Raw genomic sequence first — 14,993 nt, forward strand, 5'->3', positions numbered from 1 at the left:
ATGAGTCAAGTGCATATACTTGCCTTGCCTAAATTATTATGTTCCACAGCAATTTCTCGAAAGAAGAAATACACATAGTTTCCATATTCTATGGCATGAAGAAAATGTGGCTCTGAAAGAAAAATTGAAAACAAACTGGTTTCTAAAGGATACTCCAATTCGCATAAGACCCCAACTGCTAGGCATGACTGACAGATACTGCATGGCTATATACAAGCCAATGTGAATTTCAATACACCAGTGAGCTCCAGGAGTGCCAGTATGGGGGTGTGGAAGCTTCAAGGAACCCAGAGTCTTTAATGTCAGCTAATGGACTGTAAAAAGCCTACAGGAACTGAACTACAGCAAAGGTCTTTGTTTTAACAGATTTATTCATTAACCTATTTAACTGGGGAAGAAAACTCCTTACACTGACAATAAAAAAATCTTGATATCTGGACTCCAAAGAACAAGACGGATCTGCAGATATGAACTAATTGATTCTCACTACTAACTCTGCAGGATAGGTAGGTGGGTGTGGACCAGGAGCATATGTGCACTTAGAGGTAGGCACTTTGGCACACAGAAATGAGATCTCTCTTTTTTGAAGTCACTAGTATAAAATCGTAGATGAATCTACTTTCCCAACATGGCTACTAGTCTCCTCTTTCCTTGTCAATGCTCCTGTTCACAACTGAAGCAACTTGGACTTGCCCTCTGTAAACAATATAAAGTCATGCACTGAACCTCCTGATGCCACGGCTCCTGTTCCCACTTGGTCATCCCACCACCCTTGGCATTCGCACACCCTGCTTTCCAAAGGTACCTTTTATCCATTTGGAATCATATTTTATTGTGCGAAGGGCAGATCCATCCCCCATGCTTCGATAAATAACAGCATCACTGGCCAAGAAGTCAGCCACCGTGGCAGAATATAGCTTCCCATCTGAAACCAGAGTTGTAATTTGGGTAAGATGACCATACTAATCCTGTAGTGTGTTATCCTATGTAGTGCTTTCCTTCGGAGTGTTTTCACCTGTTATCCCTATGTATACAAATAAACCTAGATCTGATGCTCATAATCAACCTGCTACAAGTCGGCCCATGGTATTACCTAATTTTACAGGTGAGGGATCTAAGTATCAATAAGTTAAGCAACTTATTCAGGGTCACTGACCTAGTTAACAACAGAGCCATGTGTGAGACTATTTATAATATGTTCACTGTTTAAAATAATTTTTTTAAGTTTTTTACTTATTTTGAGAGAGACAGAGACAGCACAAGTGGGGAGCGGCAGAGAGAGAGGGGGAGAGAAATCCAAGCAGGCTCTGTGCTATCAGCTTAGAGTCTGATGAGGGCTGGAACCCAGGAAATGTGAGATCATGACCTGAGCTTAAGGTGAACGCTTAACTGACTGAGCCATCTAGGCGCCCCTGGGTGCCTTATATGTTCACTTTTAATCCCTGTTTTTGGGAAATTTTTTTTCATAGCTCCTAGACGTCGAAACACCTATATCAAGGTAGCTACCCCAGTTATGAGCTTTTTTTCTTCCTTTAAATTCCTTTTTACCTTCAATGTCATTAATCATTTATATTCATTACACTAAAGGATCTTACCAGCAAAAAGGGCAACATTGGTTTGTCTGGCATCAAATGGGCATCTTGCCAGGCCACTAATTTCCTCCCCGTCATACTCTAAGGTATTCAACTATAAAAGAAAAATAAATAGCCAGTGTCACATCTGTTCAATGTACCTGTTTGAAGGCAATGCTCCTTTATTTGTACTGAAATTCTATTTGAAGAATTTTGTCTTTATTATTCCATAGCATTAGAGATAAATGGGTTATAGCAGAAAGGATTCAACTCTAAAAGCATGGCAGTGAGGGGAAAAAAAAAAAGTTGGTACAAAAAGCACACCGTATGAAATAAATATACTTACCCTATAGTATCTACACATGGGATTGAATGCATTGGTACCACATACAAAAACCATCTCGTCGTTTCTTGGGACAAATACTTTAATAAAGTTGTGGCATTCATCCTAAGGAAAGTAATAATTCAATTAATATTAGACATTCCATAGGTGGACACTGTGGGATGAGGCCCACATAAAGACTAACTCTGGCAGACACTCGTCTGTTTTACTTACTTTATGTTTGCCTTTCATGGCACAGTTTTCTCGGTCCTGTTGTCTTGACCGCCACGTCAGTTTCTGTAGTAATCAAGCAAAACCAAAGTTCAATATTTTAACTGAAAAATCTTGGACATTATTCAAGTTCTGAGGGAATGCAAATAAATTTCACTCGCTCACCTTGTTTGGTATGACTTCTGTTTTGGGGATTTCATTTAAGTTTACCGTATAAACTTGATCCCTGTTGGAAACAAGGCAGTACGTCAAATCATGTGAATGCATAAAAATGTTAAGCTGCTTCTTCTTATTTTATTTTTACAGATCTGCCTTTATTGTATTTGGGAGATCATTTGGATTTTCTATGTCTCCCACAAAGTCAACAAAGAGTACTTTTTCATTAGTGAGATGCTTTTATATATTGCTGTGGTTAGAGAGCAAAGAACGCTCTTCTCTTCAGGCATGGGTCAAGCTGCTACTTGGTATTAGCATAGACATACTTCTAATATTTGCTTGAATAATTCCAAGTTAAAAAAGAATAAAGAAGATTTTTTTTCCTGCTGTTTTAGGAATAAAGAATGGTGTATGATTTCTTGATGGCAGTAATAAAATAGCACTGCTGAAGGCTTTAGCTCTGTATTTTGTTCCTGGTACACAACACTGCCTCTTCTCAGTGAATATTTTTGGCTACTTGCAATTTTTGATCACAATCACATATTAGTTTTTCATGAACTAGACACATTAATGCAAGCACCACAAGAGAAAAGAATTTTAATCTAATAAACCAACCAGAGGAAAATTACCTGCCAGCAATATAAAGTGTGTCTCGAATTTTCAACATCAGCTGAAAGTCCAGCCTGTGCTGGGATTCATTGCCCGAAGGGCGTCCTCTAAAAACCGGATATTGCCTTGAATCTGCAAGTAAAAATGGGCTAAACCATCAGTCAGGATTATGGAGCTGAAGAATCAATATACAGCATTGATTAGCTGTATATACTAGTTGTAGAAGGGTTTTAACTAAATTCCTCTCTTAAGGTCTTGAATATAAATGAATAAAAGACAGGGAGTGTGAGCAAATGGTCTTTTTCTTTTAACTGGAAATATATAACCTATACATGGGTTGCTTTAGAAAAGCAGCCAACAAAGCTGTCCCACTTTCTCTAAACACTAAGAAATGATTATGGATAAATTAATATGCAAAACATTGATTAGACATAAAAAACAAAACAAAACAAAAAAAACCCTCTCTTTCTAAAAACAAATACACCTAGAAAATCAAAACCAAAACTCCCTTCTCAGAAAAGGGGAACGTTCTTAAGGTTACTTACAGTGATAGTCGACTGTATTAAGGGGTTCATCATCTTCGGGAAAGCTGACTGCCCTCAGCTGGGAAATCATCAGGAGCAGCATGTAGGCACAGAGCAAGAAGCACCTCATGGTGGGCCAAGGTGAAGTCAGAGCAGCCCCTCCTCAGAAATCCCACTTAGCTACCTGGAAACCAGAAACAAGTTGGAAAGATCTCTATGGTGTAATGAAACTTTCTCATTTGTAATCAGCTCCATTTGCACCACCAGCTCTCGCCAGGGCCCTCCTCCAGCCAGGAATCCTGGCAGGGCTGGGTGAGGTATCTCTGAAAATACAGGCAAAAGATGGCACCATGCCAGGTCTGATTAAAGCATCTGGTGAGCATATTGAAGGTTTAGGCACATTTGCAAGAGTTTTTTGAGGTAACTACGTATGTCATCGCAGCAAGATCACCAGAACCACAAACAGAAACGCTGGCTGCTGACTTGGCAAGAAGATGGGCTAAGTTGGGATTAGAATTTTAATTAAACTCCAATCTGCTTCCCTTCCCCCAGCCTGAAATACAACCAGTACAGCTTGTCTCTTGACCCCACCCCACCCCCCACCATAAAATGCCCAAGCTGCCTCACAAATTTCCAGGGAGCTGACGGTCCTGTCGCCTCTCATCAGACCTTTGTTAAAGGCATTGCCAGATTCCCAGCATTACTCAAGCCTTCGTCCTAAATCCTAAAGTTGAACAGTTCCCTTAGCTTACTAAGACCAATATGGAGGCAATGACATGAATGACATTGAATCTGGGTGAAAGAGAATTAAAAGAAATGAAATGATTTCACGATCTATCAATTAAGCAGGACAGCACTGAGGAGTCACAGCTGACACCAGACCACTGGGGATGTCTACCTCTTTACATAAAACCATTTGGACACAAACCAATACCCTAAGTATGCCTATCCTCTTAGCTTTATTGAACTTTAGAACCGTAGGGGGCCTTAGGGACCATCTAGTCCAACCCACTCATTTTTCAGATGAGAAAGCCAAGGGCTGGAAAAATTAAGGGACTCACTGAATTTCAGGGAGCTATTTAGAACATGATCAGGGTATAGACTTACATCACCTGTGTCCCCATCCGGGCTCTTTTCATCAAATTACATGATGAAATTAACTGACTTTTTTTTTTCTCTTCAAAAAACAGCATTACAAAAAATATTTTGGGGGTAATGAATACATTCATTATCTTTGTTAAAGTGATGTTTCACATGTGTATGCATAAGTTACATTTTATTTTATTAATTTTTTTTAATGTTTATTTTTGAGAGAGAGAGACAGAGACAGAGAGAGAGAGAGAGAGACAGGGTGTGAGTGGGGGAGGGACAGAAAGAGAGGGAGACACAGAATCTGAAGCAGGCTCCAGGCTCTGAGCTGTCAGCACAGAGTCTGACGCAGGGCTCGAATCCACGAACCGCGAGATCATGACCTGAGCTAGTCTGACGCTTAACCAACTGAGCCACCCATGTGCCCTGCATATGTTACATTTCAACTGCACATTTACATATGTGCAGTATATTGTATGTCAGTATCTCAACAAAGTTCATAGCATTAACTGTATAATATTAACTGTCAAAAATTAAAAAAAAATCTTTAGCTGGTACTAATTTATTTAAAAAGTAAATTAGAGCTCTGTTGGGGCAATGGGATAGGTTTTTTTTTTTTTGTTTTTTTTGTTTTTTTTTTGAGACCATAAATGCTCTATTCTACAACAATACTACCCCTTCCTTAGCCATACTTGTCACAGCTACTGTACTGAATGGTATAACATTTAGCTTTGTCACAGTCTCATTTCCCTCATTTCCTAACTTTAGGAGATCACTTCAAATTGTGGGTGAGTCCAACCACTCAGCTGGGTACTTACTATGCCTCTTCTATCATCTTAATGTCAAACACACAGATGTACAGGCGTGTAAGCTATGCAATACTCTCAGTGTTGGTCTTTTTAACTAAAGTAGAAGGCAAGTAATATGGGAGTTTTAGAATTCTAGTTTTGCAAAAAGAGAGAACAATATTGCAATACATTTTTTCCTAGTGGAGGATGAATCCAGCAGTAAGTCAACACACTGAAAATGCCCTGCAAAAAGCATGGTGGAGTGGGATCCGTGGCAGCATCGTTTTGTACTCAAGGCGAAAGAGTGTGAACGTTGGCAAACTCGGACTTGGGCTTGGATGGACATCCACCATTACGAGCTGTTTGGCCGGGGGAAGCTTCTTCAGTCTCTTTGAGCATTCGTGTCTTTATTTGCAACATGTGGATAATACCACCTCATCCACTTGGTGAAAAGGAACTAACTGTCTCCTTCATTCAAATTCTGAGCACAGTCAGTCCTCCTCACCCATTGCCTAGGGGACATCATCACATGACCTTGACCTTAAGAATCCGGGCAGAGTCTGGGAAAAAGATGTCCTAAAATATTAAAGCTATTTGGCCATTTTTTTTCTCAAAGGATTTCTTTAAAATACAAAAATATTATGTTTAGAATAATTTTGTACAACTTGAGCCTATTTATCGAACCTAGAAAAGAAGGTAAAAAACAATCACTGTCAATCCTACCATCCTAATGCAACAAACGAAATGATTTGGTTCTACCTTCTTGCCACATGCACATATTTCCAATCATGACAAGGTGACCTCTTTTAATGTACCAGTTTTTCTGAAGTAGCGTCTTCCTGTCTCACTTTTCCACCATGCTTCCATGTTTTGCCATTTATACAGGCCCTGGAAAGCTGAAGTAGTAAAAAATATGAAATGTCGCCATAAGAAGAAAATTCTGCTATGATACGCATCCCAAACTTCATCCTCTGGATGGAAGGTCACTGGGTGTTTCTGCTGGGTAACAGGGGTAAAGATCAGGAACACCCATCCATCCTAAGGACACTTAGAAATATTTGTGTGAAAACAAGAGGCAGATAGTTCTGTGAATCTTTTTCCACCATGACAGGTAAGTTCACATCATGTGGGCAGAGCCTTGATGTCCCAGACCTCAGGACAGGGAGGGGCCCTCACCAGGAAGGGTGTCTCTCACATCTGTGATTCCGGCATTGAGGCTGAGGATGAAATCACTGCTGACTCACTGGCAAGCACTAAGTTGCCGGCTGAGCTATCATTTCCTATAACTCATTCATCTGACACTGCAGAAAGCAATTTCTCCCCATACCCCACCCCCACCCATCTCATCCTCTAAAAATAAAGCCCCACCACTAATTGCTTCCTGTCCCTGCATAAAGCTTTATTTAAAAAAAAAAATACTTTCAGATTTGCCATAGAAATTATAAATGGAAGTATTTAATGTAAAATATACATCAAAGCAAGACTAAATGGGGGAGGCACGGATCTAGAAATAACCAAATACCTGAGAGAAATTAACCAAAGAGAACTTCTTGAATGCAAACCCCTCAGAATATCTGGCTTTTACCTTATTTAAGGAAGTATCTCAGAATTGCAGGGCCCAGGAAAATCATAAGACTAGTTTTGCTGAAGGAGGACAAGTTAAGAGGCAGGGCAAAATGCTGGAAAAGAATATAGACCTCGGGGTTTGAAAAGTCAGAGTTCACACTTGCTTGTGCCATTTACTTCCTGGCTCTGGGACCTTGTTTAGGTTGACTTCACCTCTTTAAGCCTCAGTTTCCTTAAGTGCAAATTAGGAAAATTGCCATTACTACCTCATAGGCTCTTCTGAGGATGAAATGAGACAATCTATATAAAACACCTAACATAGAACCTGGCCCATAGTAAACCTCTAGTAGATTTTCACAGGTATCATTATGACTATTATTGTTATATATTATTGGGCAAAAATGGCCCTAGAAGGAGAAAGAAATGCTTTCTCTTTTATCTTGTACAACTGTTCACAAACCATTTATGTATACCATCGTAACAATGGAAGGGGTGCTCCTAGAGGATTAAGGTACTGCTTCATGGACATAGATGCTTCCAAGGAAGAGGAGCAAGCCACCTTCCTCGTGAGTAAGGTTACAGTAAAGAACATGCTGATAAGAGATTTTTCCCTTTAGCCAGAGAACAGGGGAAACTGAGTAAGTATATTTTTGGTATTATACATAGGCATCTCCCACATATTTCTGAGGTTAAAGCCTAAATGTAATGAGAGAAGCTCTTAAAAGCAGTTCAGAGCTGTCAAGATAGCAAGGGCTTGAGTGGCAGAATCCTTGAGAGAAGGAAGGGTGGCAGGAAATTGGATCCACACTTGGCACTTGATTTTATATTATGGAATTTGTTCATTCTTAAGCTATCTAAAAAGGAGAGTGTAGCTATCCAGAAAAGCCAGATTTTGGGCAGTATCAAGTTGAGGACCAAGAAGGAGCCCCCATAAATACCAACAGGCTCTCTTTTGGATCTCTGAAGATCTACATCTTAGGAAGATCCTTCCTAAGGAAAGGAAGCAAACATGAGGTAGACCAAACTACAAAAACTCCAACTTGGGGTCCAATAAAATAAATCCTGGATTGAACAGATGTAATCTCCCACCACTCTAGCTCCTTGCATAAAAGATGAGGTGAGTCCTCTCTAGAGGAAAATAATGTTATCTGGAGTGTACATTTTTTTATACAAAATGCTTAACAGCAATTACTAAACATTCCAATAACTAAGACTAAGAGAGAAAACAACAGAAATAGGCTCATAGGTACCAGATATTATAGTTATTAAACATTAAGTTAAAAAAAATAATTGTTTATTTTGTTCAAGAAAAAAGATGACAAGATAATTTCACCAGAGAACTGGACTTTATTAAAAAAGAACTAAATGGAAATTCTACAACACAAAAGCACAGTCATCAAGCATCTTAATAGATGTGTTTAGCAACACATTTCTTGTAGCTGAAGAAAAGATTAGTGAACTAGAAGATGGGTTAATAGAAAATATCAGATAGAAACATGGAGAGCAAAAAGGTCGGGAAATACAGATTAGGGAGTAAGACACACATAGGATCTTATGAAAACATCTAACATTAGAGTGCCTGAGAGTGAAAAGAGAGAGAGAAGTGGACAAAAGCAATATTTGACAGATAATGGCCGCATTCTTTTTCAAAACTGACAAAAAAAAAAAAACATGTAAGTCTCACATTCAAGAAACTAGAATTTCTAAATACAAAGAAAAACACAGTTAAACACATCATAGTCAAGATGCTGAAAACAAAGACCAAAACAATGTTATAAGCTGAAAGACATTTTACCTTCGAAGAAACAAGAATAGTACTGACAGCTGACTTATCAATAGAAATGATACAATCCAATAGGCCACAGAATGACATTTTTAAAGTGCTGAAAGCAAATAAATTTGGGGGCTAGAGTTCTATTACCAGTGAAAATATTCCTCAAAAATGAAGGCAAAATCAAGACATCTTAGACACATAAAAGTCAAGAGATTTGTTGTTAGCAGATCCAAACTAAAAGGAATACTGAAAGGGAGTTCTTTAAGCAGGATAACATATAGGGTTGGTTAACACAAGTTCTTTTTATGATTATAGCATAGTGGCCAAATTTGAAATTCATGAATCCCAGATAAATAAATTGGTTTAGAGTTCTTGTCTCTTTGAAACTTATATTTGTGCAAAGAAGTGAGAATTCAGGAATGAAGTAGCCATACTTTATCCCCAGCCCAAAGACCCCAGGGACACACCAGAGACATGCTGATTTTAAAGCTCTACCCTAGCTATCTTCTGGAGATGCCACTTCTTGAAGAGGTGTTCAGGCTATCATGCTGCATACACCTCAGGATCTGAAAGTGGAGTTGGTTCCTCCCACTTTCCCAATCACTTCTCCAGATCTTGGACCTTCATGCTCTTGCAAACAAACAAACAAACAAACAAACAAACACGAAAACAAAAAAAACCCAACAACTTTCTATTTGAGGTTCTACCTCTTCTCCTCCTTTTTAACTGGTAACTTCCTAGTCACTTTCTCTAACAGACTTTTCAAAGATTTTAGTAGCCTCAGTCTATGCTTCCACTTTGGCATGTGTCAAAAGCTTTAGCTTCTTCACCCCAAAACTCATTAAGTCAAGCACTGCATGCTCTGCTGTCAATCTCTTGTCCTTAACGCTTGCTTGTCTGACCACTTTCACTGTGACTGCTCCTCCTTCTCAACAGGGTCATCAGTCTACCAACCGATCTAATTTCTTCTAATTCACTAGCCTTTTGCAATCTGGACATATCACCTTATCCTTCTTAGATGTAACCGGCAATAGTCAATCATTTCAATAATACTTTAGCTTATATTCTAGACTCCTTCATCCTTTGTATCCTTGTCAGACTTTGTTGAAAAGTTCTTTCCTTGGATGGAGTCAATCATTCACCTTCTGCACTGCCCCAGAACAGCTGAGAACCAGTCAAGACAACCACACACCGGGGCAATTTGGTAGTAACACCACAGAATTCTTGGCCCCCCACTACATCTAGCACGATCATCTTGTGGGGATGCTATATTTCCCTATGAGATATGCCTGCTCCCCAAATGAATACGTTTAAGCTTTTCCTATTGTCTGAAAAACCCTCATCTGTTCCTTCTCACTTTACTACACTCTTTCTAGATGCCCCACAGCTACCTCACTCAGAAAGTAAAAGCCATGGGATAGGAACTTCTTTACCTCTCCTGTCCCCTTCCCATTACCAAACAGATTCACTGTCTGCATCCTTATCTAGTGTTTCTTCCTCCTGTCCTGTTTTAAGAGAGACTTTCACTTCCCAAGTCCTCTCCATGTGCTTTAAACCCAACCTTTTCTGTCTTTCCTGGAATAGAAAAAAAAATGACAAAAACATGGATTATATTTTCCTCTCTCTGGTATATTCTCTAACTTTTCATTGATTAAATACTATCTGTCAGCACTTAATCTGTCTAAGCTTCTCTCATCTCAAAAAAAAAATGGTAAAAAAGCTCCTGTGACCCCAGATTCTTCTCTAGCCCCCACCTTCCTTTTTCTTTCCATTCACGGGCACTTAAAAAAGTTTTGTATTCTCACTGTTGTCATTTCCTCACCTTCCACTCATTCTTCTACTTTCTCTGTTCTAGCTCCTCTCTCAATAACGCCTTTCAGTAAAGACAGGATGACCTCCAGGTAGCTAAATGCAATGGATGCTTCCAGTTCTGTCTCCTAGGATTGTTCAGTAGCTTTAGACACAGTTGACTGTTCACAGCTTTTTAAAACACCAACTTCCCTTATATCACATTCTTCTGACCTCTTGCCTATTCGGTCTGCCCTTCGTTTGTCTCTCATGTATTTCTAGATGAAACAAGCATTATCTTTTCAGAATATAAATCCCATACTATTATTTCACAGTCCTCCAGTAACTTTCTCTTACTCTTAGAAGGCCCTGATCTGTGTAATGGGGCTGTAAGACTTTCCGTGTTCTGAGTCCTGTCTCCTTCTCCAGTCTAATTTGAGCCTATATCCTTCTTTACTTGTGTTCTACCACTCTGGCCCTGTGTCTGGCCCTGCAATGTATCATTCCACCTACTTCCATCAAGTACTTTGTTCCTACTTTCACTCTGGATGGCCCTTCTTGTCTCTCATCTTTGGCTTAGTTAAGTCTTACTAAGTTTTTAGAGTCTAGAGGGTATTCTTCTCAGTGTCAGGGGATAAGCATGTGTCACAGTTGTCTATACTTGAGACAATTATGAATGAAAGGTGAATGAAGGAAGAAACAAAAGAACTAATCAGGTGTCCTGAATCACCATGAGCCCTGCTGAATCTCTCAGGGCAAGATCAAAATTTTGGACTCCCATCTAATCTAAATGTATTTAATACTGTTGAAAAAAACAAACAGGTATAACAAAGAACAGCAGACCCAGGGAACCCTAGGTTCGACTCCCAAATAGCACTATTTCTTTTAGTTGAATATTCTGTGAGCTAAATGAAAGAATGGGGGTAGAACCAGAGCTGCAGCACCAGGGACAGCATTCATTCTATAGCACATGAAATTCCAGGGGGCACTGTTCACACTGAGAATGATAGCCAGCTCCTGGAGTTACAGGAGTTATAGGTCTACTGCCTAACAACCCCCCACCCCCAGGACAGAAAGGTAGCAACGGGTTTCGGTTGACTGAAAAAGAGCAAAGAGAAGCAAATTAGTTGCCATTCTTTGGAGCCAACCAGGACAGGGTTGTAACTGAAGGTCAATTACAAAAGGCTTATGTTTATACAGCATTCACTTGTCTGGATTCTATGCAGTATGTCCTGGTTAGGGCTGTAGGTTTTAGTAAATGTTTAGTCAGAATTATATGACAACCAGGCTGACAGCATAGCCTGTTAAATATAAGAAAGTGAGAGGAAGAGATGATGAACCACTATTAGTCCAGAAGACGCTTAAGCAGAGTTGAGGTAGGTATTCTGGGACCTTCTAAGGAGCTCCCTGAATCCACGCTCACCAAGTGACTCTGGACTGATGGGGTCTCTTGGAGTCTCTTGTTTAAGGAATCTCTACTGCTACCCCACTGACCTCCACCCAATCCTCTCTTGCACACAAGCTTGGGGACCAGGTGCCATATATGAACAAATATACCCTCTCTTACTCTGGGCCAGGAAGAGGTGGCTGAAAGGCCCTTGAGTCTGAGACCTTTCCGTCTTCTGGGAACTTGGGTGCCCAGGTGAGAGGAAAAGGCTTCGAGAGCTGTGATGTTAATGTCACTTTATAATCAACCATTTAAAACACTGCCCCATGGCATGTTGAGGAAATGACAAATCAGCTCTCTGACTCACCCTCCACACAGCTGAGTTCCTGCTGACAGATTAGAATCTGGAAGGACATGCATCTTCAAGGAGCAGGGAAGAGTCCCCGTGGGGAACTGGGGACTTGGAACAAAGAACCTGTCGGGGATTCTTCTCCCACTGACACTGGAAGGAGAGGAAAAGCACCGGAAACCAGGAGATTTGGGATCACAGACTTGCTGCGTGATCGCCAAGTCATTTCACATCTCTGGCTTAGGTTTCTTCATATAATAAAAAGAAAGGGGGCGGGGAGTTGGAAATGTAGGAACACTTCTTTCTCTTAAGAGTCATGATCTCCTGAAGGCTGGAGGAGAGATTATTGCTTCCCCTGCCTACTCAGATAAATGTCCTGGGGTAATCCCCACTGCCCCACAGGTTCTTTCTCCTCAATGTGTGAGCATCCCAAGTGACTCCCATCACAGACAAACAGAATTTTCCCCAATCCTGAGGCAGTTTCTGTTATCTCCCTGTTTTTCACCTCCTCCACCAAGTTTCTTTGAAGAGATGTCTGAGCCCATTTGTCTCCACTTTTTATTAAATTTTTAACCCACTTCAGTTTAACTTCAACTCTTGCCCATCAACCACCTAATTGGCAAACCCAACTCAACCCTCATTCTAAACCTTCTTTCATCTCCGCAAGGTAATCATGTTGACCTCTCCTCAGTTCTTGAATGTCTACCTCTGGCCTTCATAGTTTTTTCCTTATCTATCTAGCTACTCCTATTCAGCAAACTTTCCCAACTCATCCCAACACACTCACTCTTAGATGGGATTCTTCACGGTTCCACTTGGCTCTTTGGAGATTCACTCACCTTACACCCACCTTTTTCACTACCACCAATTATCTGATGAATCCCAAATCCACATGTCCAGCACAAACCACATTCCTCAGTTATAGAGCCAGCTGTTCAATTCTTTGCCAGATATTTTGACCTCAGTAAGATATAAGCAATTTAAATTCAGAAGGGGCAAGCCTGAACTTCATATATGTTGCCCTGACTTGTCCTCCTGCTAAATACCTTATAGAGCACATGGTCTCAGCTCAAAGTGCCAGGGTTCAAATTCATGTACTATAACTTCCAAACATGTGACCTTGGATATATTATTTCATCTCTTAAAGTCCCAAGTTTTCTCACCAAAAATGAGGATAATTGTAGCACTTACATCATTACAGTGCCTCAATGAAATAATCTATGCAACACATATAACTAAACCTTTTGTACATGATAAGGATTCAATAATTACAACTACTAGTATTGTTCTTATTGATATTTTAAATATCCTACTCCATCACTTAAGCCTTAAATTTGAGAGTCATCCTAGATTTCTCCCCTTCATCCTCTCTAATCTGTTAGCACACCCTATTGATTTTTCTCTTCCTCGTTCTAGAATGCACTCTTAACCGGTTTTTGCTCTCCTAGACTTAAGTTCATTCTCCAAAAAGCCACTAGAATGATCTTTCCAAAGCACAAATAGTATCATGTTACTTTTTTTCTAAAAACAGTTTAATGGTTTCTAAAGTCCTCTATGATAAAATCCAAGTTCATTTCCAAGATTTACAAGGTTCTTCACAAGCTGATTCTTGCCAGCTTCTGTCCCTCAAATGCCCGTCTTGGAAATTGTCTACTTATCACCACAAACTGTCCCTGGCCTTTACTTCTGGCCATTCTTCCCCCCAACCCCTAATCCCTCTTCTCTGGCCACACTGCTCTCCTAATGATGGCTAATCATACTGTAGTACCACATAAATACTTGTATTACAGATCTTATCATTTCATAGTAATTACTTGTTTTCACAGCTTCTCTGCTGGGATGCTTCTGGGAGAGAGCAGATCTTATTCATCCTCTATCCCAGCATCAGGACAGGAACTGGCATCTAGGAGGTCTTCAGTCAGTATTTAATGAATACAGGAAGAGGTAAATCTACAAAAGAGGTTGTACATGTGACAGGACTCTGCTATGGCACAGGTGCCACATGAACATCTCTCTACCATTGCCTCAAATACCTAGAGTCTTGAGCCTACAATTGCTCTCCTAGCACACAATCCTCATCAGCCCCCACTCCATGAGTTTCCAGGTGCTGCAAAACCAACAGGTCCTTTACAAACGGCAACAGATGTCTCTTTTCACACTTAGCCATCATTAACAAATTGCTCTTTGATCCAGGAGCCATGGGTAACAAGGGCCAAAGGAGTTAAGCGATTTCTGCCACACACACGTCGCCCCTCCACTGGAATTCCTGTTCATTTTGAAGCTTCCCCAGAACAAAGAAAAGGAAAGCAGAGCTGTTCCTGAGATTAAAGAACAGGGTATATGGGACTGGCAGAGAAAGAAGCCTGCTTGGCTCCCCACTACCCAACAAACAAAAATAAAATAAAAGTTAGCCTGCCTAATGGCTGGCTGATGTCTGAGATCCTGCAATGGGAAATTCTTTTCTTTGGCAGATGGCCTTTTGTCCAGTTATAAAGTAAGTAGCGCTAAAGCACACTGCATAAGCCAGAAATCAGGACGAGTACCTTCCTAAGATCTTTTCTTTGGGCTAGATTCTAATAGGAGAAAAAGGAAAGGTGGGAATGGATGCCATGGAAGGGAGGCAAGGGGCATGCTGTAGGGTGCGGAAGCCTGTTGTGTTCTTTATTAATGCCTTGCTCTTATAATTGATGCTTTCCTCAAAGTTGGGTCAATTTTGTTTATTTTAATTTCATTTTACATGCATGAGGAAAGCTGGCTATTTTAAAAAGTTTTCTGAAAATTAAAGCAGCTTTTTATGTAAGGTTTTCAGTTTAAGTCTGAATTTTTTTTTTTTAAGCAA

The 14,993-nt window shown here is 40.1% G+C and overlaps 1 protein-coding gene across 11 annotated transcripts in view; it reads right to left on the reverse strand.

Moving 5' to 3' along the window:
* The window catches only part of SEMA6D (semaphorin 6D), a 571,597-nt gene that overhangs the window by 11,081 nt on the left and 545,523 nt on the right, over positions 1-14,993 (reverse strand). For all 11 annotated transcript variants that reach the window (XM_078448584.2, XM_060618648.3, XM_060618643.3 and 8 more), the window contains 8 exons: positions 3,435-3,597; positions 2,910-3,021; positions 2,290-2,350; positions 2,128-2,190; positions 1,918-2,019; positions 1,596-1,686; positions 806-925; positions 24-112 (listed from right to left, as the gene is read on the reverse strand). In XM_078448584.2, the coding sequence (XP_078304710.1) occupies positions 24-112; positions 806-925; positions 1,596-1,686; positions 1,918-2,019; positions 2,128-2,190; positions 2,290-2,350; positions 2,910-3,021; positions 3,435-3,543 (747 nt within the window). In that variant the 5' untranslated portion in view covers positions 3,544-3,597. The remainder of the gene's footprint in view (positions 1-23; positions 113-805; positions 926-1,595; positions 1,687-1,917; positions 2,020-2,127; positions 2,191-2,289; positions 2,351-2,909; positions 3,022-3,434; positions 3,598-14,993) is intronic.

The sequence above is a fragment of the Panthera onca genome, chromosome B3 (assembly GCF_046562875.1).
Source record: "Panthera onca isolate mPanOnc1 chromosome B3, mPanOnc1 haplotype 2, whole genome shotgun sequence".
Taxonomy (NCBI): Eukaryota; Metazoa; Chordata; class Mammalia; order Carnivora; family Felidae; genus Panthera; species Panthera onca.